The sequence below is a fragment of the Thalassophryne amazonica genome, chromosome 5, assembly GCF_902500255.1.
Source record: "Thalassophryne amazonica chromosome 5, fThaAma1.1, whole genome shotgun sequence".
NCBI lineage: Eukaryota > Metazoa > Chordata > Actinopteri > Batrachoidiformes > Batrachoididae > Thalassophryne > Thalassophryne amazonica.
Genome location: NC_047107.1, coordinates 28,545,585 through 28,570,259, shown reverse-complemented (window position 1 = coordinate 28,570,259; position 24,675 = coordinate 28,545,585). Strand labels below are relative to the sequence as shown.

The 24,675-nt window shown below is 40.0% G+C and overlaps 1 protein-coding gene across 3 annotated transcripts in view; it reads left to right on the top strand.

Annotated features, from left to right (window-relative positions):
- Positions 1-5,813: 5,813 nt before the first annotated feature.
- Positions 5,814-24,675, top strand: part of elmod3 (ELMO/CED-12 domain containing 3) — a 67,149-nt gene continuing 48,287 nt past the window's right edge. For 2 of the 3 annotated variants that reach the window (XM_034169878.1, XM_034169875.1), the window contains exons 1-2: positions 5,814-5,925; positions 17,323-18,030. In XM_034169878.1, the coding sequence (XP_034025769.1) occupies positions 18,001-18,030 (30 nt within the window). In that variant the 5' untranslated portion in view covers positions 5,814-5,925; positions 17,323-18,000. Of the gene's footprint in view, positions 5,926-16,603; positions 16,709-17,322; positions 18,031-24,675 lie in introns of those variants that run through there. The other variant, XM_034169877.1, reaches the window with a different exon arrangement.

Genomic DNA, 24,675 nt, shown 5'->3' with positions numbered 1-24,675 from the left:
TATCTGTTTTCCCCCACAATAGGAAGGAAGGCCTTTGTGCAGTAGTTGTTCAATATTTTGGTTATTTGATTTGATTAAATATTCATTATTTTTTCATACACAATCCAAACATTTTCTATACCCACTTACTCCAATTGAGGGTTAGAGGGGGGCTGGAGCCTATCCCAGCAGTCATAGGTTGTGAAGCGGGGTACACCCTGGACAGTACACCAGTCTGTCGCAGTGGCACATATCAAACAAAACATTCAAACCTACGGTCAATTTAGAGTCACCAGTATTTTCTGTTGTCATTACGATTTAAAAAGAATAAACACAGTTGTTTGACAATGAATGAATGGCTTCACACACCCACTAACCATGAGTGGAAAAAAAGTTTTTGTGTTATTCATATTGATATAAATCAAAACTTCTGCCAGGTTATGTAAACTTTTGATCACAACTGTATACACATTGCAAGAGGAGCAGGAACTGAAACAGACTCAAGTGCAATGAGGCAGGAATGATAAAGAACAGTTTACACTGGTGTGTGTGGTGGAGACCAGGAGGTGAAGGCACTGGAGGACGGGCTGCAGATGTAGGAATCGAGGTGGCTAATGAAGTTGGTGGTTGCTGCGGACTGCACAAAAAGACAATCACAAAAATTAGAATAAAGAATAAATATTCAAACGGGGAAAACACAAACAAGAATCGAGAAGGTGAACAAGACTAACTCTAATCCGATTACATTTGTTCCGCATATCTGATTGGTTAATCGTGTGCGATTTCAGGCCATAAAATGTCTAGTAGACGGTGGTAAAGTATTCGACCGTTTCACATTTGATGTATTACTCCGCGCTCTGATTGCGTTGCTGCGTAGGTGTCAATAATGGCGCTGTCAGCTGAGAGCGACGATGATGTCAAAATAAGTGAATTTAAAGGGGAACAGAAACGCTTTTTGAGAATTTGTTTGTGCATTTCTAGGTAAAGATTAAGTGTTGCAGAATGTTTGAGCGCACTGTAGATAATATTTGAATCAAATTTGCTGGTAAATTGTGTAATAATCATGCTGTCTAATCAGCATCTTGATATGCCACACCTGTGAGGTGAGATGGATTATCTCAATGGAGAAGTGCTCACACAGATTTAGACTGATTTGTGAACAATATGTGAGAGAAATAGAGCTTTTGTGTAGAAAATATTTTAGAACTTTGAGTTCAGCTCATGAAAAATGGGAGCAAAAACAAAAATTTTGCATTTATATTTTTGTTTAGTGTCCGTATATATATATGTGTGTGTGTGTGTGTGTGTGTGTGTGTGTGCGTGTGTGTGTGTGTGTGTGTCTATGTACATATAAATTTTATTCGCATTTTATTGCACTTCACATTTTCCTGCATTTGTTTTTGACTCTCACAAAGGTTCTTCCCACAAGATTAGCAGTACAGTTAGAACTGGTGAGAACCTGGAACCCATTATTTCATTGAGTTCAGTTCCTCTTCTTTGACACAACCCCCCACTTCTTTTGATGTGCATTTATGATCTTGGCCCTTTTTGTTTTTAAGGTTTATCATTATTATTATTATTACAACCAGATGCTCTTCCTGAAGCCTGTCTCTGACTTAACCATTTGAGCCCAGAATCATTTTAGGATTGGTTGTCATGTCTTGCTCAGCAACATTTTGGACTCAGTCCATCAACTTTTTAGTTTATAGGTATCAGTTTATAAGTTGTAGAAATAATGAAATGCAGTAGTAAATCATTTGAAATACAACAAAATGATGTTCTTTAACAAGCAACAGTGGCCTCCAGTGGCCAACAGAACCACATTATGATCAACAAGTCTTCACCACCAACTTGATAGTCCTGTCAGTCTTTGTGTTATTTCATGGCCATTGCACGCGTTATAAAAGATGCCATCATGATCCAAAATAGGAGTTTACTCTAGTGGAGGTCCCCGTAAGTGGTCAAATCTTGCGATAGCACGTAGGGGTCAAACGAGACTGCAGTGCCCTATCACAGGGAAAAGCCCAGACAAATAAAAACCTTCTGTGAGACAGTGAGGTTCAGAGAACTTCCACCAGTAACTCATTGAAAACTATTACGTATTCAGCTTTGGAATCTTCTGGTGTCTGGTAGATGGAGGTGAGAATGAGTGAACCTCCTATTAGTGGTTAACACTGTTGCCTCTGTAAGAAGGGTGGCTTTTCATTTGAGGCTTTTTTTTTTTTTTTGTCCATGTGTTTGTGTGGGTTCCCTCCAGGTGCTTCAGTTTTCTCCCACAACAAAATGACATGCAGGTTAGGTGAATTGTAACTTAAAATTGTCTGCATGTGTGAATGTGTTTGTCTGTCTATATGTGGTCCTGTGATAGACTGACTGTCCAGAGTGTACACTGCCTCACGCTCTGTGACTGCTGGGATAGGCTCCAGGCTCCCCATGACCATTAATTGGTGGTATTGCTCTGTATATAAAAACAGATTTGATGTGTACAATTGTTGAAGAAACGACAATTATGAATGATGTCATAGAAATTGTAACAGTGGAACTTGTACATGAAACATCTAAGAATATTCTAATCAGTTGTGTATACAGAGCACCAGATTCTTGTGTTGTGAAATTTACAGATAAAATAATAGAATTATTCCATCAAATTAAAAACAAAACGCTTTTTATGTGTGGGGACTTTAACATTAACATAGAAAGCTCCAGTTGCCAAAGATTAAGTGATTTTGTGAACTCAGTGTATAGTTTGGGGTTATTCCCCTTGATAACAAAACCAACCAGAATTACATCGCAAAGTGCAACGGTAATCGACAATATATTTACAAACAGAACAGATGAAATTATCAAGAATGGGATCTTCATGACAGATATTAGCGATCATTTACCAATTTTTTTCAATATTTAAATATAAAAATAGGTACAACAAAAAAAAACTGTTATAACTTTTAAAAGAGATAAGTCAGTAAAAGCCTTAGAGGCATTAAAATATGACCTTAAAAATCAAAATTGGGAAGAAGTTTATGTCAGTGATGTTAATGTAGCATATAACTCATTTATGAAAATATTGATAAAATCATACAATAAAAATTGTAAATTAATAGAAATTAGTAAGAAAAGAGTAAAAAAAACATGGCTGACAAAGGGAATAAAAAATGCTTGTGCAAAGAAAAACTATTTATACAGGTGCTTTTTAAAAACAAAGGAATCAGAACATAAATACAAAAAATATAAAAATAAACTATTAACAATAATTAGGAAAAAAAGATTATTACAGTGAACAATTAAATAAGAGTAAAGATAATATGAGGGTAACATGGGGAATTATAAAAAGTGTGATTGATAGTGATGGAGTGAAAGCAACTATTCCAAATTACTTTGTTAAGGAAAATAAAGAGATACATGACATAAAAGAAGTTGCAAATGGGTTTAATGATTATTTTTCAAATGTAGGATCAAGTCTGGTGGGAAATAAACCAATAATAGAACATAAATTACATACACTGGTAAATACGGTCAATAGTATTTTCCTGGACAATGTGGAAAAAGATGAAATAAGAAATATTGTAAAAAACTGTGTAAGCAAAAGATCAACTGACCATGAAGATTTAGACATGATGACTGTAAAAAGTATAATAGAAACTGTTATTGAACCATTTACTTATATTTGTAATCTGTCTTTGTCAACTGGGATTTTTCCAGATGAAATGAAAATTGCTAAGGTAGTCTCATTATATAAAAATGGAGACAAACATAATTTTTCTAATTACAGGCCAGTATCATTACTTCCACAGTTTTCTAAAATTCTGGAAAAGGTTTTTGTGACAAGACTGGATAAATCTATTGAGAAACATCATATTTTAAATAATGCTCAGTATGGATTTAGAACAAAACATTCGACAGCTATGGCAATTATGGAACTAATAGAGAAAATATCAACAACAATAGATAATAAGGATTATTTTGTAAGTATTTTTATCAACCTGAAAAAGGCTTTTGATGTTATCGACCACTCAAGATTGCTTCACAAGTTACAACAATATGGAATAAGAGGTGTTGCACATCAGTGGGTAAAGAGCTACTTAGAAAATAGAAAACAGTTTGTTCAGATAAATAATACCAAATCAGAATTGTGTAATATTATTTATGGAGTACCACAAGGATCGGTACTTGGACCCAAACTGTTTATTTTGTATATCAATGATTTTGTGAATGTATCCAATGTGCTTGGCAGCATTTTATTTGCTGATGATACAACGCTGTTTTACTCTGGATCAGATATACAGGAAGTAGCACAAGTGATAAATATAGAGTTGGAAAAGTTAAACATTGGTTTGATATAACAGATTGTCACTAAATATAATAAGACAAATTTTATATTGTTTAATGATAGAGCGAAAAAAAAAATAATGTGGCATTACAAATAGATGGAATGGATATACAAAGGGTAAAGAAACGAAATTTTTAGGAGTCATGATTGATGAAGATCTTACATGGAAGTCACACATAAATTACATAAAAGGAAAAATAGCGAAAGCCATTGCTGTTTTGCATAAAGTAAAATATTCATTAAATAGTTATGGTTTATTAACATTGTACAGTTCATTGATTGTCCCATATTTAACTTATTGTGTAGAAATCTGGGGATCAGCATATACAACCTATATACAACCTTTATTTATTTTGCAGAAAAGAGCTTTAAAAGTGATTAGTAACAGTGGTTTTAGAGATCCATCTAATCCATTGTTTATTAAGTATAGGGTACTTAAATTTCATGATTTAGTCAATTTGAAAATATTACAAACAATGTACCAAGTTAATAAAAATACTTTACCAACAAACATTCAAAATATATGTTTGAAAAAAGAGTAAGTAGTTATAAATTGAAAGGAATAGAAGTCTTTAAAAAACCAAGATTTAGAATCAAAGTAAAGGAAAGGAGTATTGCAGTAAATGGTGTAAAATTATGGAACAATCTTAATAAAGAAATTAAAGAATTAAGGTCACTTAAATTATTTAAAAAACGTATTAAATTAGATGTATTAAGTAAGTATGAAACTATGAAATAAGTCAGTGGGCTGCAAGAAAGTAAAAAAAAAAAAAAAAGGTAATCTGTTAATAATGTTTGGAGTGTCTTAAGTTTAAAATGTAACCTGTCAGAGATGTAATCTATTAATTAATGGTCAAAATTATGAAATGGGTCAGTGGTATGTGACAAGTTAAAGAAATGCAATCTATTAAATAATGTTGACTATGATGCTGGATATTGAAAGATTGTATTGTTAAAAGGGGCAGAAATCATAAGACTTGTTCTTCTTTCTGCTCCTTTTCATTTTGGTGTTGTGGTGCTTTGTTTCTGCTTTTCTGTTTTTCTTTTAAATGAATGAAATAAATATTAAAGAAAGAAAGAAAGAATTGGAGTAAGCGAATATAGATGGATATATGGCATCTTAACATAATGATTTGCAGTTATTGTGTTATATATTAGTATAAATAGAAATGTTCGTACATTTTGAGATGTCTGGGTTTGTTCGGGCAGGCATGTGTAAAGTAGACTTTTTGTTTGCATGTGATTTATGAAACTTGATTGCTAATTGCAGCATGCTGGTGATCGCCAAGGCCATGGTTGCTTGCTTTAAATGTCAATATTTTTTTCTTACACAAACCAGACGTTATATATGTCCAATCATGGCAGCAATTAAAAGAAATTGAAATGGGGCAGAGAGAGAGAGAGAGAGAGAGAGAGCGAGAGAGAGAGAGAGAGAGAGAGAGAGAGAGAGAGAGAGAGAGAGAGAGAGAGAGAGCGCGCGCGCGCGCGCGCGCGAGAGAGATGACGTAATGAAGTGACAGTTCTGCAGGAAACCACAATTCCCAGGATGCAGTGCTGCACTGTCCAATGTACGGGGGAAGGGAAGCTGAGATTGGAGGGAGAAAGATGCTGAAACTGAGGTACTTTAAAATGTTTCCCGTCGTATTATTAATTTGATCCAAGTTGCGGTATGTACGGCTTTTATAGAATTTTAATTTGACGCTGAATTGCGTTTTGTCACGACTGGGACCGTCCCCACTCTGGAGCTACTGCTAGTCCCTTAGTTAGCCGAACAGCTGGTTTTTCTAATTCTGCTACGTGCAAGCTACTTTTTTTATTTTTACAATTAATATTTCTGACTTGAAATGTTTAACAGCTTCACGCAGGGTGTGGCCGGTTTGCTTGTAAAATATGCAGACGTTGTATTATGGTTTTAGATAGAAAGGACATCTGCGAAGTTGTTAGCTGATTGCTAACTGACTGGTTGCTAACAGTAACGCTCGCTGACGTTAGCCAGCTGTCAAACCCTAACAAGTCAAGTCTTTTCCTTTCAGCTCTGAATATATACATTTCGCAGCAGATGTATAAATTTTCCACTCACTTTTGTCAGTTTAACTGATCGCTGTCGCTGTTAAATCATTTACTTATGGGCATTAGCAACTTTTTTTAAATGTCTTTTCTTTAAATAGTAAATTAATTTAATTGTATTCTAAATGATTTTGTAGATTTCAGAGTTCTTATTTGGTCTATAAAATGTAAAGAAATAACTTAAACATGATCATAAAGTTCCAATAATCCAAGCCAACATGTTCATCTTGTTTGTTTGAGTCCAAAACCAAAAATTTAGTGATCTGATTCTATGTCAGTTGAACCAAGGTGGGAAGTTGTCTTTCTTGGAGAAAGTGTTTTTAAAAACTTATTGTATTAAAATATGTTATGTGAAGTTTTAGGGTGTATACAGTAAAACTTGCATATAATGGATTCAGGTGGACCAGCAAATTTTGTCTGTTATAATCGAAATACGTTATATGTATAAAACTGACAAAATACGTTATATGTATAAAACGGACAAAATACATTATATGTGTGTAACGGATTAGTTACATTCAGGAGACACCGAACGATCTATGGGGAATCCCCAGCACCAATTATGTATATCCTTGATTAAAAGCCTGACTTTGAATCGGGACCTGCCTTATTTAATGACGAGGCCAAAGCTTTGTCTAAAAATTAAATGCCAGCCATTATATGCATTAAATAGATTACATTTGGTCGAGTTGCTCTTTTTTCCAAGTCATCTGCGGTGTGGTACCTTAAAATCCTAAAGCCGGATTTATGTTTTTGCAACTCTGTAACTCTGTGGCTGTGCAATGATTTCTCTTTTTGCTCCGTATGCATCACTCTGCATTTAATCATTAGTGATCGATCTCTGCCCCCCTTCTCGGCATGTCTTTTTCCTGGTTCTTTCCCTCAGCCCCAACCAGTCTCAGCAGAAGACTGCCCCTCCCTGAGCCTGGTTCTGCTGGAGGTTTCTTCCTATTAAAAGGGAGTTTTTCCTTCCCACTGTGGCCAAGTGCTTGCTCATAGGGGGTCGTTTTGACCGTTGGGGTTTTTCATAATTATTGTATGGCCTTGCCTTACAATGTGGAGCGCCTTGGGGCAACTGTTTGTTGTGATTTGGCGCTATATAAGAAAAAAGTTGATTGATTGATGTGTGAGTAACTCTTTTTAAAGTTCTCCGTCGCGTCTTTATGCAATTTGCAGCAAGAACAGCGGCCTTTTCTGGATTAATTTGTCTCTCAACGAGTGCCACTTCTTTATACAATCATCATCCTCCAAACCTACAGTACGAACAATTTTCCTCCATAAATTGTGGGTCATTTGAGCTTCTTTTCCAACTCTGTGTTGTAAAGTTTGTCATATTTGTGGACTTATCTGCCAAACGTATTTGATCCATGATTGAAATGTAATCAGCATGTGCCCTGCAAAACCTTTAAAATATGACAGGAGAGGAAGGAAGAAATCGTAAAAGTGACAAATCAGAGCTTTTTGCGGTGTCTGTAGTTTAGGTTCTCAGCCCCACAGAAGGCTCTGCTCTAAAACGGTTTGGTTCATCACACCCAGGGATATGTGTGAAACTTAACTTAACACCATAAAGAAAAAGATCAACTTTATTTTTCCTGAAGGAAATTATTTTGCCAGAGTACTTAAACAGTAAACAGTGGTTAGTTAAATACACAATTACAGAACATGTTAGTATTAAATACAAAATCAATCAATTTTTTTTGTTTTTATTTATGACAGTGCAGGCAACAAGAAGCATTTTGTTAGTAATCACCGGCCTTGAACTATGCCCAGCCCCATTTAGGTCCCTTGTTTAAGCACAGTTTGAAAAACTAAACTAAAGAGTCACTGTGCTTATTCAGGTTTGATCAGACCTGATCGATCAGGGCGTCTGATGATCGCACCGACATGCAGCGACAGCGCTTTTATTTTAAAGAGTCACAGCACTTATTCAAGTTTGATCACACCTGATCAATCAGTGTGTCTGATGAGCACACCGACATGCAGAGACGGCACTTCTAATTTAAAGAGTCTGGCCTGAGAGAGCGACAGAGAGAGAGCAAGCAACTGACTTGCTGTTTCTATTCTGTTTCTGGATTTGTGAGTTGAGGTTCGATTACCTGTTCTGAGCACACACACGTCCATCAGTTAGATCAGCTGTTCTGAGCACACAGAGGTGCTGCGGCTGCGTGATCATGTTTTCCAGCTGATTTGCTCTGGATGCACGCACTCAGTTTTTGGATGTGTACAGGAGCGTCGTGTTGCACAGACTTGCTTAAAACTGCGTAGTTTCTGCGTTTAATTTTTTCCATCCTATACACGCAGGGTTGGGTAGGATTACTTTGAAATGTAATTCAAAAGTATTTGCATACATACATGTAATCCACATGTATTCTTTCAAAGTAATCCTACCCAACCTTGTATACATGTAGTCCTCAGCGTACTGTTGCGTAGGGAGAAAAAACTTGACGTAGAGCTGCTTAAAGTGGGCGTAGAGCTGCTCAACTCAGCGTAGACAGTATGACACAATACGCAGCTCAATGTTTGCACCGGTGTGAAAGGAGCTGTACTGGGCACATTCAGACTGCTCTGTCTGGTATATGTTAGGGGTTTTTAATGGGAATACATTATGATGGGGCAGGACATTTTGTGTGATGTGAGCGAAAATCCATTCTACAAAATCTGTCATATACAGTGTTTATTACATGGAAAACCATACAAAAGCATTGGAAATTTTGCTTTTGTCCAGTCAATATGAATATCGGGTTTATACAATGATGTTTAGGTGAGTTTTGCTGTATTTCAAAATTTGATATATGATCCATTCAAGTCCATGCTTCAGTAATGTATCACAGGTTTCTCTAATTTTGTTATTTTATGAGGAGCTCAGTACAGTCACTTTCAGAGAACTCGGTTATGATGAAACATTAACATAAAGCATCGTTAAACTGAGTGCAGCTTGCAGTTTGATGCAAGGGTTAAAGAGCTAAGTGGGGTAAAAAGTAAAAGTAATAAAAGTAATTCCCACCAAAATCTGAAAACTGAATTGAAAGAAAAAGTTCCATGTGATAGCAAATAGTTTTAGCCTATGTTTAAAAAAAAAAAAAAAAAAAAAAAAAAAAAAAAAAAAAAAAATTTCAAGATTAGTATTTTCAGATATTTGGAACATATGACTGGGAACTGTAGTTCTGCGTATTTGAGGTATGCAGGGTTGGTATTATTTAAATTGCTGCGAAAAAAAAAATCATCAAAAATGATTTTTTTTTTTAGAAATCAGTACTTAAAACATCACCGATATATGAAATCAGTACCATTAATTAATGGTACTTGTACATGTTGTATGTACCTATATGTTTTAACATGTCAGCAAAGTTTATAACGAATGATATTATTTGTACAGTCACGTTTATAAAGCCTAAAATAAATTAAAAAAAGGTCCATTTAAATCGGTAAAAGTTAATTTAAATTAAAAAAAAAAAAACAACCATCATGACTTCTCTGGAAAAAAAGTTGATTTCTGTTTTTTTTTTCTTTTTTCTCTTTTTAAACCAGCCCTTGGAGGTATGCCACATTGTCAACATGGACAAAAAAGTCAGTTATTTTGTTGCCGTTGTTGAGGGATGTGAAATACACAGTTGACCTGTGCGACTCAGTGGTATTAACAGCCTCTAAATATGCAAATTTGTGATCAGTCAGCTCCTGTGGCCTCTTTTCTAATATCTTCAATAATACTGACATTGATTTTTCAAATGGTGTTTTGTAATTAACTGAGGTCAGGTCTGGGAGCATGCGCTAGTGCTGCACTAAGCTGGGTCCATCACAATATGGAACTGATTTGGTTCCTGAAAGGTAACCACCCAGGCAGATAAGCAGTCCATCCCTGCACCTCGAAATTAACCATTTATCTGCTGTGTCCCCTGTGTGTGTGTCCCCTTAGCCTTCTGTAGCAGCTGGGCTCCTCAGCAGTGAAGCAGCTCCATGGTAGATCGTGCCCAGAGACGTGTCCTAGCCAAAGAGGTTAATACATGAGAACTAGAATCTGAACGTCCGTGCTACCAACTAAACGTAAATGTCCCTTCATGGACAGCGACATGACATCGCCTAACCAGGCAAAATATTGACGAAGTTCTCGCATTTTCAATGTGGATTTGCGACTGAACACACTCAGAAAAACGCTCGCAAAATACGTGTTGAAATGCTATTCTGACCTGGATATCGAGCTAGTACAATTAATTTATATTAAACTGTGTCAGGAAAGTATTAAACTTACTCTGACACACACACATTCCCAAATATTAGTGTTGAAAGTTACACAGATCTGATCTGTTCAAGCTGCGCTGCTGAGCGAGCTGCTGTTGTGTTCAGCACAGTGCAGCTCCTAAAACCATTACAATACATTTATTTATATATATATATATACACACACATACACTAGCTGGGGTACCCGGCGCTGCCCAGGTTAACCTGTTTTAGACATAGGCCGAATGCCAATCATTTAATCAAAACAACTGCCCAACATTTGTTTTTGTAATGCTGATGTCTTACAGATGTAATATTTAATGGGCTAACGTTTGTCCAGCAGAACTATAAGAGGTGGACTCCCCAAAGTAAGTGGAAATACTTGGTTAAAAGACAAACACATTTGAAGTCCTTCATGCAGACTTTGTTTTGCAATCAAATTTATAACATATTATAACAAATTACACACAAAAGATAGGTAACAGTAAATGTAAATATCAATGAATCATAATTGAGGTAGTGGTGTATTTCACTGTTTTTACATTGCAATTTTACAAACATAAAATGGCTTTAAACAGCAAATGTAAATATTAGAATGGAGAAATATTTCTTCTTGAAATTCACTTACTATTTTCTGACCATTAGTTTTGAAGAGCCTCTTGATAGACAATGTTCCTTGTCATGCCACCTGGCGAGTGGATGCACAGCTATTATGGGTTACCAACCCTGGAGCAGCCGACATACAACTGGCTGTGGGAGAACACAGGCTCTGCCAGATTCAGTCCAACCACCTTAAGGGACTGTCCCTGAGCCTTGTTGATGGACATTGCAAAGCTGGATTTGACTGGGAACTGCAGATGTCTAAACTCAAATGGCATATCTGATGGGATAAGTGGAATCCTTGGTATAAAGACATCTTCTCCCTTGGCCTTGCCTGTCATTACTGTGGCCACCAGGACTCTTGACATCAACTTCTTAATTGTGAGTCGCGTTCCATTACAGAGCTTGGGTCGGTCGAGATTCCACAGGAGCGTGACTGGGGCACCAACTTTGAGCACCAAGCTGTGTGGTGGGAGGCCTGCTGGTGCCAGGCTGTTAAGGAATTCACATGGGTAGTTAACCATCTCTTCTGGATCGGGCATTGTGTCAATTGACATGTAGCTGGAGGCCTGTCCTGGAAGCTGGGCCAGAAGCTTAGCATTGATGTCATCCACTGCCAAGTTCTTTGGAGCAAGGGTAGCACACTCGCTCAGTCAGTTGTGGTTCTGGTAGTTATGGTGGAGGTTTGGAAAGACTTTTAAGATAAAACTTGGCACATATCCTATTAAGCACATAACCTTAATGTGAAAATTGTTTAAATTAAATCTGAGATGGTCAGGTGGGGAAATTTTCTGAAATTTGTGGAAATGACAGATAATGACCCTGTGGATACTTGGCGAATAACACAACCTTTGAAAAACAGCTGTGGAGTGCAGCGTTTCCACAAAAGCTGCACTGATAAATTAACTGTACAGCCTGTTGATTAAAAACTCTTGTCAAATCGTGGGGCCTCATGTGCAAAGACTAGTCAGGATTGAGGGAAAGATGAATGCAGTAATGTACAGAGTCATCTTTCTGTGAAGGCTCTGTTGTCCAGGTGGTTTCCATAGTAGAGAAGCTTGAATCTTCGACTGGACTGGGTTGCTTGACGCAAGGATGTTTTGCTTCAAATTGCAGAAGCTTCCTCAGCTAAAATTCTTGCCGTAGTCCGACTTCTGTCTTGACCCTTGTAGAGAAGCACAAACCGAAGCCACAAAAGCTGGAGTTTTAAACCTAACCAGACCCCTCCTACCGAGATGCAGACTGCTATTGGCTAGTGACTAACAATTGCTTTAATTAGCACCTATTGTTCTCTAGTTAGCACCCTCCTAATGACAGGGCAACTGTCCCTCCTAATGATGGGCCTGACAGCTCTCCTGACGCGTCTCCTGATGACGTGAGTGACTCATTACTACAAACAAAGACTGAAACTGCTTTGACCTGAGTACCCCATTGTAAACAGGGGACAAGCGGTCCTCAGACCCCCTCCCCGGTTAAGGCTGGGTTTCAACCGTTTCACATACAATGCCTCCTTCACCCCTCTCTCAAACCATTTCTTCTCTCTGGCTAAGATTTTAATTTCCTTGTCCTCAAACGTGTGGTTAGTGTCTTTAAGGTGGAGATGAACTGCAGACTGAGGTCCACTGGCGCCCTCTCTGCGGTGCTGGTATAGCCTTTTGTCTAATGGCCTGCTTAGTCTCACCTATGTAGTGTTCGTCACAGTTTCCGACATCTGATAGAATACACACATTGCTCTGTTGGTAACTAGGGATCCTGTCCTTAGGGTGAACTAATTTCTGTCTCAAGGGTGTTAACAGGTTTAAAGTAAACTGGGATTTTGTGCTGTTTGAAGATCCTCTGTAGTTTACAGAGGATCTAACTGTTGGTTAAACATTTTTCTAAAATATCTGGCCAGGGCAGATATGAGTAAATTTTTTAAATGAATTCTAGTGAAATAGTGAATTAATATGTACAAGAGTCACATCACTACACTATATTGCAATAGTTTGTCAAAAATCTAGAAAAAACCATGTGGAAAACATATTTTGCTCCACACCAAACTGTTCATATGTTTATCATGTAGGCAATACTGTATCGTAATGTAACAGAAGGATTTTGAGTTGCTCTGAGTTTTGATAGTTTCCAGGCATAAAGGCTTAGCTCAAAATAATGAAGCCAAAGTGTAACATAACCATCAAAATTAAAAAGTGTTTTTTTTTTTGTGAAATTGTTATCATTTTAGGTATGGTTATATATCAGAGTTTCAATATTTCTATTGGTCTCGGTTCAGTCATTGCTAGAAATTATCAGTGCATATATACTATAATGTGCTAGAGCGTAACGCTTGCGACAACAGCTGGAGGATCTTCTTAACCCCTTAACGCCCATCGTCGCATATATGCTACAATCTCTGACTCAAATATGCAACTTACCAAATTGACCTGTATGCCTGTTGTTGCAAATTTGCAACATCCATCATTATTATTATACATTATAACATAAAGTCATTACCAGAATACCCAATATTACTATCTAGTTTTTGTGCAAAAGTGAAATTAATAATCTCAACATTATTTACCATCTACGTAAAGGCAAAAACACACACAAAACATTTTTTTATATACAGCTATATAAATTCGGGCGTTAAGGGGTATGGGCCTTTCACACTGAATACGTCGGAAGCGTCAGATGCGTCAAAAATTGGTCTAAAAAGCATTATTGTCAATGAGACGCATTGCTTTTTAGATGTGTCAGAAGCCAAGCTAAACCGACGCTTCTGACGGGGGCGCACATTGCCGCTTGTTGGCAGGCTGACGCGGTCAAAGTTCAACCCAATCCAACTTTCGACACTCTGAGCTGTGACGTACCATCGCGCTGTCCAATAGGAACGACGCGTTGGGCCAAAACACGGAAGACTAGTGGCAGAAACCACTGATCTGTACAAAATGGATCGGTGCAGAAACCACTGATCTGTACAAAATAGATCGGTGCAGAAACCACTGATCTGTACAAAACAAATGTGTCACAGGACTGCTCATTTATAGAGCAGTTTTCTGAAGAAAATTTCTTGGAAATGTTTTTTGTTGTTGTTGTTTGTTACCTCAGAATTTCTGATTACTGTTTAAAAAAGTTTAGAACACTTGGAATTAAAATAGCTACATAAATCAATAAATGGTTCTTTAGAAACCTTTCGTCTGTAAATTAAAACCACCTGTTATTTCAGATTAGATAATTCCTTGTTTAACATAAGGAACCTCGGACATTTATTTTTAGACAAAATAACATGGAAATTTGGTTACTTTTTTTTTTTAAGTCTGGTAGGTTATTTATATCTCATTTCAACCAGAAAAACAGGACACTGTAAATACAAAGGTTATTATAAATGCAACAGGAAATAATTTAACAATAACTGCAGTGTGATTGTAAGTAGGATTTCTGTAACATAAACTTGTGATTTCGCCAAAATATGTAATTGCCTTTAATGTTATCAGGACCAGAGTCATTTCTAAAATATGAATTTGATGTGCAATAAGTGGAGAGCTCTACCTGTGCAAATGTCTTTTGACTTTGATTCGTGGACATTTCTAATGATCCGTTCATTTATTGTTAAAATATAAAATAAACAGCTTTTTAAAAAATAATAAAATAGTTGCTGTTGAAAGAGCCTTTTTATTTAGAAGCAGGTGATGTTATGCTGTATTCCTCGGGACTAGATGAAGGTCTCTTCTGCAGCTTTGAACTCTGGTGGTGTTGCTGAAGACACTTCTGTCCTATTTTGAAGAGCAGAGATGTTTTCTTTCGACTGGAATTTGTGGTGTTCAGCTCATCAATGGAAGTGTGATAGTCTGCACAGTAGAGCTGAAACAACTAATCGTGTTAATTGATTAAAATCGATTATTAAAATAGTTGTCAACTAATTTAGTCATCGATTAGTTGCTAAATACTTTGTTTTACTGCAAATGTTTTGTTTCTTCCATATAATTCCAACCAAGCTTTGCTTTGAATCTTGAACCCATGAAGTAGTGCTTCGAGCTGCTGCTTCATTGGTTTCATTTGTTTTATTTCGCTTTATCTTAATTTTTTCCCCACTAAAACCCTAAAGAGCGTATGTCTGTGAGGAATATTTACCTTTTTTATGTTAAACTGACCACTTATGGTCTTCTGAAACAGTTGATAGATGTATTTTATGCTAACGCCGAGGCTAACGCATTAGCATGTCTATGGCGTTTTCAGTGTTAAAGTTAGCATTAAGTTGCTGCATTTCAGCATGTTTGTGCATTTGTTTTTCTGTAAATATTAATTGCTCAGCGTTTGTTGTCGTAAAAGAGTCAAATGTATTACAAATTATAATATTTTTTAATTTATTTTTATTTCTATATTAATAATAGCAACAACAATAATAGTAATAATAACTAATAATGCTACAATACCAATTTTAGAGAAAGAGACATGAGTCACATGTGTCATTGTGAAATTACCAACATAGTTTGCAAGTTATACAGAGAATGTTGCATTTATAATTGAGTCAGGCTACAGTTTTTGATTTAGGTTTTATGGTTAATTCGTTATGCTAATTGCTCATTTGCAGCAACAAAATACCTCTTTTTTCACCATATATTTATAACATATGTTTCAATGTTGTTTATGGCAACTCAGCACTTTGATAAAGCAATGCCATTTGAAAATTATTTTTGTTCTTGATTATGAACTGTTTTATTCTTTATTATATTATATTTCAACAGCCAAGGGACATTTGACGATTTGTTGATTTTCAAGTATTTTAAGTTTTCAAATAATGTTCTGTTGTTAAATAAGTGATGGAAGGAGAGAAAAATTGTTTCCCTGGCACATTTTTAAAAAATTCCCCGCTAATATCCGATTAATCGATTAATCGTGTCGAAACCCCATCAGATTCATCGATGATCCAATAATCGTTTGTTGCAGCCCTACTGCACAGCAAATGTTCCTGATTGGGACAAATAAAATATTTCTTTAAATAAAGAACACTAAACAGTTTATATATATATATATATATAAAAAAGGAAAAAAAAAAGGGAAAAAAAAAACGATGATTATTCTCACCTCGATGAAGCTGCAGAACTAAACTCCGTTGAGCAAACTGGGACTTCGCATATATCCAAAAGTGGGAGATTTCGGACTGAGTGGGTTTGCTCCATCACCCCGGCTGCCTGCCTCGGTCTGCCCAGGAATGATGCCTGAAGGCCGGCTTCTCCGTGTGGGTCGTCCCACTGTCGCGGTTCTATCGATATCCCACCAAATCGCCTGTCCTCCCTTGGTCGGCGTCACTCCCGAAAGTAGCTGAAAAAAGCTTCTCCCAGCAGGGTGATGGGAGAATCGTTCTACTGCTGTTTTTTAAAGCTTTTTTGTGGTTCAGGTGACGCAAATTCAAGATGGTGATCGCTGAACTTTTTTCAGATTGTGGAAACAGCCAGAGTGTGACGTAGCAATCTCTGCCCCCTTGCTGATTCCGAAGCGAAGCTTCTGACGTCACGACGCATTGGAAACGCATCCGACAGTTTGGTAAGCGTTGACAGATTGGCCTGAAGTGTTCATTGTGAAAGGCCCTTTAGTCTGCAGAAGCCTGAAACAAAGAAATTCTGTCCATTAGTTCCTGGTATTATTGAACAAGTTATGTAATTATTCTATTGAAGCAGAGTAGGAGATGTACAGTAGGTAATGTTTTGACACAAATAAATCAAGGACTTATTCTCAGCGTTACGCTTGTGACAGTTTTACCTTGCTTTAGAAACATGTTTTTTTTCTAGGAAATGACATTTCTACCTTTACAAAAATGTATTACTGTGTGTTAGTATGAAGCACAAACAAACCTGACAAAATACAAGGTTATTTCTTTAACATTCAACTTTAAATGATAATGCTAAATATCAGTGTCACACAAAATTGATGAAAAAAATGCTATTTTGGGAGTAAATTTCATGCATATCTCTGGAATCGTGCAGAATTTTTCCATGAAATTTTCAGTACCTGTCAAAGAGACTATAGGCAACTCACAGATAAATCTGGATGGTGCTAAATAAAATAATGGCTTGTTCATGTCAAATGCAAGGCAAATCAGCACTTAGGCTTCATTATTGAACTAGGCCTTAATTGTCTATATGATATCCCCTCTGCAGGCTTCCGGCTGTCGAAGATCCCTTTCGATGACCTTTGTGGATATGAGCACGTTTTTCATTGGATTTTTGTTGCCGTTTCCCATGAGGCTGAAGACATTACAAATTTTTGTGCTTGTATTTTAAGCTGAAACTGTGCTGGATCCTCAAGGCTTTCATTGGATGTGTTTCCAGTGCCCAAGCAATGACGTGTCCTGGACTGGGTGAATCCATCCCTAAAAAGCAATGTCACTATTTGGCTTCTTTGCACCTTTAATGGAGCTGAGGAGAAAAACCACTGGCGAAGCACATCTGTGGAGGAGGGGAAACGGTTTCCAGGAAGTTGTGCATTGATGAGAAGCCATTTGTGTTGGTTAGCTGTCATAGACCAATACCTGCACATTCCTGTCTGTACACACACTCAAAGGGCAGCCTTTTCATAACTACTAAAACAGGCTGTCATTACAACCACACAGCCAGTGGGATTGCATGTAGAGAGAATATGTGCTTCACATGGATTTCTGTTTTATGAAGCCACTCTGTGACTGTGGGCTTTAGCATTTCTGTTTTTATGAAGAAAAAGCATAAATATGTGCGCCAAGGAAACCATGGTGTGCATCAGCTCCTCAGCCCATCGCAGTCCATGATCTCAGAAGCCTTTCGAGGAACAGGATCAAACTTACTATCTATCACACTCATGCGATGGCAGAAGACACTGATGTCCACTCTGAGGTAAACTTTCCCTCTGGCTTTGGTGGTGTTTCTATTGGATTGTTTGGTTTCACAGTTTGTCACAGTCAGGTAGGGAAACTTAAAGAAGCTTCCACCTGCTGTTTTTTTTTTTTTATTTTAAAGAAAATATCTGTAGTATTGTGAATTTGTGCCAAAAGCTTGGTTTTGTGTAGTGGTTCCCAGTCCCGGTGTTCTGTCGAGATGAGCTCCCTGTAGTGTAAATCGACAGTTATGTGTGTCGAGATGAGCGCCCCCTTAGAGATGACCTCCCTGTCATCTTACGACAGTATTCTGCTTTAAACACAGCGTGTACATCCAAATCTTTACTTTTTAAATTGAAGACACTTATTACTGTATTTTTACATAAAAACAAAACTTAGGTGGATTTTTTTTTTTTCTGTTGGGGGAGCTCATCTTGACGGGTGAGGTGTTGAGATGAGCCCCACCACGCAACTGCACATGTGCACCTCACCCGTCGAGTTGAGCTCCCCCACCGAAGAAAACCCACATAAGTTGCCTTTATATAAAAATACAGTAGTCACTGTCTTTTCAATTTAAAAAGTAAAGATGTGGATGTGACATTCCACGTCCCAACAGCCAGGGGCTGTGAGCACGGACCGGGCCTCCGGGCCACCCGCCCTCGACCACCACCCAATCCTCTCGGCACCCGACCCCCATGGACCTCTCTGCAGGTGGTGAACCCACAGGAGGGCGGGCCCACGTCGCTCTTTCGGGCTGAGCCCAGCCGGGCCCCATGGGCTAAGGCCCGACCCCCAACCCCAGGCCTGGCTCCAGGGTGGGGCCCCGGCTCCGCCATACCGGGCAACGTCTCAGCCTTGATTTTTTACTGGTCATAAGGTCTCTGGTGCCTGTCGCGGCGGCAATCCCCGAACCCGGTGGTGGATGCCGGAAGTAAGGGATGCCGTCAAGCTGAAGAAGGAGTCCTACTTATCTTTGTTGGTAAGTGGGACCCCGGAGGCAGCTGACAGGTACCGGCAGGCCAAGCGTGCTGCAGCCCATGCGGTCGCAGAGGCAAAAACTCGGGTTTGGGAGGAGTTTGGGGAGGCCATGGAGGAGGACTATCGGTCGGCCTCGAAGAGATTCTGGCAAACCTTCCGACGCCTCAGGAGGCGGAAGCAGCTCTCCACCAGCACTGTTTACGGTGCAGGTGGGGAGCTGTTGACCCTGACTGGGGATGTTGTCGGGCAGTGGAAGGAATACTTCGAGGATCTCCTCAATCCCATCGTCACGTCTTCCGATGAGGAAGCAGAGACTGGGGACTCAGAGGTGAACTCATCCATTACCCAGGCCGAAGTCACCGAGGTGGTTAGAAAGCTCCTTGGTGGCAAGGCTCCTGGGGTGGATGAAGTCCATCCTGAATACCTTAAGTCTCCGGATGTTGTGGGACTGTCTTGGCTGACATGCCTCTGCAACATCACGTGGCGATCGGGGACAGTGCCTCTGGATTGGCAGACTGTGGTGGTGATCCCTCTGTTTAAGAAGGGGGACCGGAGGGTGTGTTCCAACTATAAGGGGATCACACTCCTCAGCCTCCCTGGTAAGGTCTATTCCAGAGTACTGGAGAGGAGAATTCGACCGATGGTTGAACCTCAGATTCAGGAGGATCAGTGTGGTTTTCGTCCTGGTCACGGCACACTGGACCAGCTCTACACGCTCCATCGGGTGCTTGAGCATTCATGGGTTTGCCCAACCAGTCCACATGTGTTTTGTGGATCTGGAGAAGGCGTTCGACCGTGTCCCTCGGGCACTCTGTGGGGGGTGCTCCGGGAGTCCGGGTTCCGGGGTCCTTTGCTAAGGGCTATCCGGTCCATGTACGACCGCAGCAGGAGCTTGGTTCGCATTTCCGGTAGTAATTCAAACCTGTTTCCAGTGCACGTTGGCCTCCGCCAGGGCTGCCTTTTGTCACTGGTTCTGTTCGTTATTTTTATGGACAGAATTTCTAGGCGCAGCCAGGGTGTAGAGGGGGTCTGGTTTGGGAACCACAGAATCTCGTCTCTGCTGTTTGCGGACGATGTGGTTCTGTTGGCTTCGTCAAATCAGGACCTTCAGTGTGCACTGAGGCAGTTTGCAGCCGAGTGTGAAGCGTCCGGGATGAAAATCAGCACCTCCAAATCCGAGGCCATGGTTCTCGACCGGAAAAAGGTGCTTTGCCCTCTTCAGGTCGGTGGAGTGTCCTTGCCTCAAGTGGAGGAGTTTAAGTATCTCGGGGTGTTGTTCACGAGTGAGGGACGGATGGAGCGTGAGATCGATAGATGGATCGGTGCAGCATCTGCAGTGATGCGGTCGCTGTATCGGACCGTCGTGGTGAAGAGAGAGCTGAGTAGGGGGGCAAAGTTCTCGATTTACCGATCGATCTACGTTCCGATCCTCACCTATGGTCATGAGATTTGGCTCATGACCGAAAGAACGAGATCGCGAGTACAAGCGGCCGAGATGAGTTTTCTCTGCAGGGTGGCTGGGCGCTCCCTTAGAGACAGGGTGAGGAGCTCGGTCACTCGGGAGGAGCTCGAAGTCGAGCTGCTGCTCCTCCATGTCGAAAGGAGTCAGTTGAGGTGGCTCAGCATCTTTTCCGGATGCCCCCTGAAAGCCTCGCCGGAGAGGTGTTCCAGGCACGTCCCATTGGGAGGAGGCCCCGGGGAAGACCCAGGACACGCTGGAGGAACTACATCTCTCGGCTGGCTTGGGAACACCTTGGGGTTCCCCCGGAGGAGCTGGGGGAGGTGTGTGTGGATCGGGAGGTCTGGGTGGCTTTGCTTGAGCTGCTGCCCCCGCGACCCAACTCCGGATAAAGCAGAAGAAAATGGATGGATGGATGGATAGATGTGGATGTACCCATGGTTTTTAAAGCAGACTATTGTTGTTAGATGACGGGGAGCTCATCTTGACGGGGAGATGCACATGTGCAGTTACGTGGCAGCTCAACTTGACGGGTGAGGCGTTATAAAGTCTGGGGTAGAGAGAGATGCAGGCGCAGTTGCGTGTTGGAGCTCGTCTTGACTGGTAGTACATTTTGTCGGGACATCAGTCCTCGGGAACCAATGTACTGTACATTTTTCACTTCTCCCTTTCTCCCTTTTTTTGTCACTATCTGGTGACAAGCCACCAACTGACTTTAGGTTTTTATGAATTTGCAGTGAAAAATGTACAATTTCATGTCATAAAATTTCATGTCACTAACCCCCAAATTTGGGTGATACAGTGGCTTGGTGGTTAGCAGTGTTTGCTCAGGTCCCAAGTTCTCTTCTCACCTGGGGCCTCACGTACAAAGACTTGTGTGGATTTTCAACTGAAACATGGTGTACCCTAAAACCCAGAAACTGGCATAAGCACAAATATCCAGTTGTATCACAATGGGCCTCATGTATCAACGTGCGTACGGCGATATTTGAGCATATATGGAGTGTACACCAAAACGGCTGCGCTACTTGGCATTTGTGGTCGTTGGCGTACGCTGCGCTGAAAATATACACCAGGTCAAGAGGTGGTGTAAATTATACACCAAAATGAACCAGCGCTGGAATCCACATAAAAATAAAACTGATCAACATGATAAACAGTGCCATTATACAAATCGATGCATATGTTACATAAATAACACTTTCCTGAGTATGCTACATAATAATCAATGCAGATCCCGCTTTTGCGGGATTGCTGGTCTATCGAGCACGATCCGTGGCCACAGCGCTGACCGCCTTTTTCTCCAGACTTTGAGCCTGGATCCAGAGCAGCGCCGAGCTTAACTTTATGTGGTGTGACCGTTTTAGACAATGAAATTGATAATTACAACTGTAATGTTCTCATTCCCTTCGCCCGAGCCGCAATGTTCTGTGTTCTGCGTGTCTGTTTATAAGAATCTTCTCGCCCAGAAGAAAAAAGAGCGCCAACAACTACTCATAACTGTTTGTCACTCGGAAACAGACACCTGCAGCCAGGTGTGAGTGGAAAAAGGCGCGGCGTCAGGACACAGAGGCGCGATCTGTGAAATACTGGTCAGTCACTATTAATAATTTCTTATGTGTCCAGCCTCGTACGTTGATCGTTAAAATTACATTCGTTAGTTCTAAAAGCCATCATAATTATTTATAGGAAAACGTTCTATTTTTATTTCTCAAACAAATGTTTGGACCTGAAAACAGGTTGGTCTTATTTTTCTACTTAGGTTTGAACTTTGAGAGTGTTTACACACGAGAGAAAAGTGAGAAAATGTTAATGCCTGATTGAGAAAAGTGTATAAAGTGGTTTTACAGGGTTTTTACAGCTTTAAAACGTCTATAATAATTGTAAAAAAAAGTAACGCTGGCTACGTTGTGGTTTCGCGTATTACGGGCTATTTTTTAGAACGTAACTTCCACGATAAACGAGGGACCAGTGTAACACTTTTTGGATTATACTACAAAACAATTGATACGACGGCCGCTTTTGACGCTCTATTGGCATGCTTCGTGATTGGTGGAGTTCTTTTTCTTTGCCGTCTTCCTGGCTTCCATGTCGTAAAATGAGGGTGTGTCTGAAGCGGAGTCTGAATATTTATGGGTGTGTTTATTATAATTACGATTGTTTTCACCCGCCGCATTTATCAAGGTCACGTCAGGCATACGCTGGAAATGGGCAGGTGCGCACTGCTTGATACATGTCACGGCAACTTTGGTGTACTTCAAATTTACACCGTAAATTTACACCACAAGTGCGCAACGTTGATACATGAGGCCCAGTGTGCGTACGCATGGATCCAAGCATGTTCCGTTTGTACATTTCACTGAACAGGAAATTGAATGCAAATGCAGATGTACCAAGCTCCTCCCTTTTTATGCCCCTATTTAAATTTGCAAATGCATGTAAATAGGCTCTAGGAGCTGGAAATCCCCATCCATCAGATCAGACAACATGAATACAGAAAACAAATTATACCGAGTGTGTGCTAAGGATGACTGGATAGTTTATTTGGTACCGTGTCAAATGTGTTGAACATGAAAGTGGAAAAAAGTTAGTGGGAGTGGGAGTGTGCGTGGGTGGGGCTATAAATGCTGTGAGCTCAGAGCTGCACACACACACACTGAAGCTAAAAAAAAAATACTGAGGGGTGTGTGAGACATTCACAACTTTACACACACGTTTATTGACAAATACTGAACACAGGGAGACAATCGGGGGCCTGTTAAGAATCTGCAGTTCTAGTTTCACCATCAAGACTAAGGAAAGACTTTAATAATAACAACAAAAAACATTTGAATGCGCACATGCCCAAATGTGTTGCGCTGGTTTTTGTTTGGATCAATTACACGAATAAACTATACGCAGACATCAATCATGCACCATGCCAGCCTCTAGCCTCTTCCCAATCCAGTGCATTTGTGCATTACATATGATTTGAACATTGATGGAATCAAAATGTTTCTTAACAAAAACAAATTCATCATGTGATGGCGCCTTTTTAGGAATATGTGTGCAGTCAATAGCTCTGATTATATTAGGGAAACTGGCTATCGCTGCAAATTGGGCTTAAATGTTTGAATATGTTGTACCTGGTTGATATTCGGATGATTGCATTCCACACAGCTGGCATGGCTCGGCGGAATTTTGAGAGGCACACCCCTGACCGATCAGCGAGCACCCGCTGGAATGCTCCTGTTGTCACGAAGCCCAGCGTGGTCAGCACATGCGTGGGCACAGACAATCGCCTGCCTCTTCGCCGCATTACACTCTGGACCAGCCGTAGTTTTGTGTGCAACTCCAGATACAGTGGCCTTGGTAATCGCCTTATGAGCCAGTTATTGTTATTTGCAAGTAAATCCTCGCGTTACCTGAATACACGCTCCCGTCGGATTGCACCATTTGTAAGGTCCTCTAACACTGCTAATGGCCCAGTCACACGGCACACGACGATTCCTGAATGAAGGGAAAAAGTAAAAAAAAGTCACAGTTCTATGGGGAAAGGTGGATGAAAGAGCTTCATCACTGAATAGCCCGCGAAGCAAGAGCGCAAAAGGGATGAAAGAGGAACTTAACAAAACCGAAGCTAACAATGCCTTAAACGGAACGCGCCTGGAGCCACAGCTGGACCAGTGTGTGGCTGCATCTCTGAGTTCCTGGACGTGACGCTGAGACGGAGCTCATAGCGCCTGAGTCCTGGAGAAACTGCAAACAGAAGCTGTGGAGATCTTTGTGCACGTTGGTGGGTCCACCTGCTCTGGTGCCTTGTCCAGAACAAAAGAGGGATCATCCCATTCATCATCAGAATCCTCATTGTCTGTCGACAAGCTGCGCGCTCCGTCTTGCTCCAGTTAACAAAAGAAAACCCCCCCCCCAAAAAAAACTGTGGACGGTGTGCAGTGGTCACTGCTGTATCACTGTATTATTTTACTAAGCCATATATTGATTTATAACAGAAAACTGTCAAAAGGGCGAATAAATATAAGTGTAAAGATGATTGACTATATCAGAGTAGTAAATTGATCAGCGCATGTGAATGCGCATTGACTCGTGTGGTTATTTCCACCAGCTGCAGTTGATCCACAACGTGAATTCTGCCTTCCAGAACAGCTCTTTATGCAATTTTTTGAATCATTACCTGTTGCCACATGTACATAAGGGCTGGATTGTCATTCCTACACTCATATTGTTATA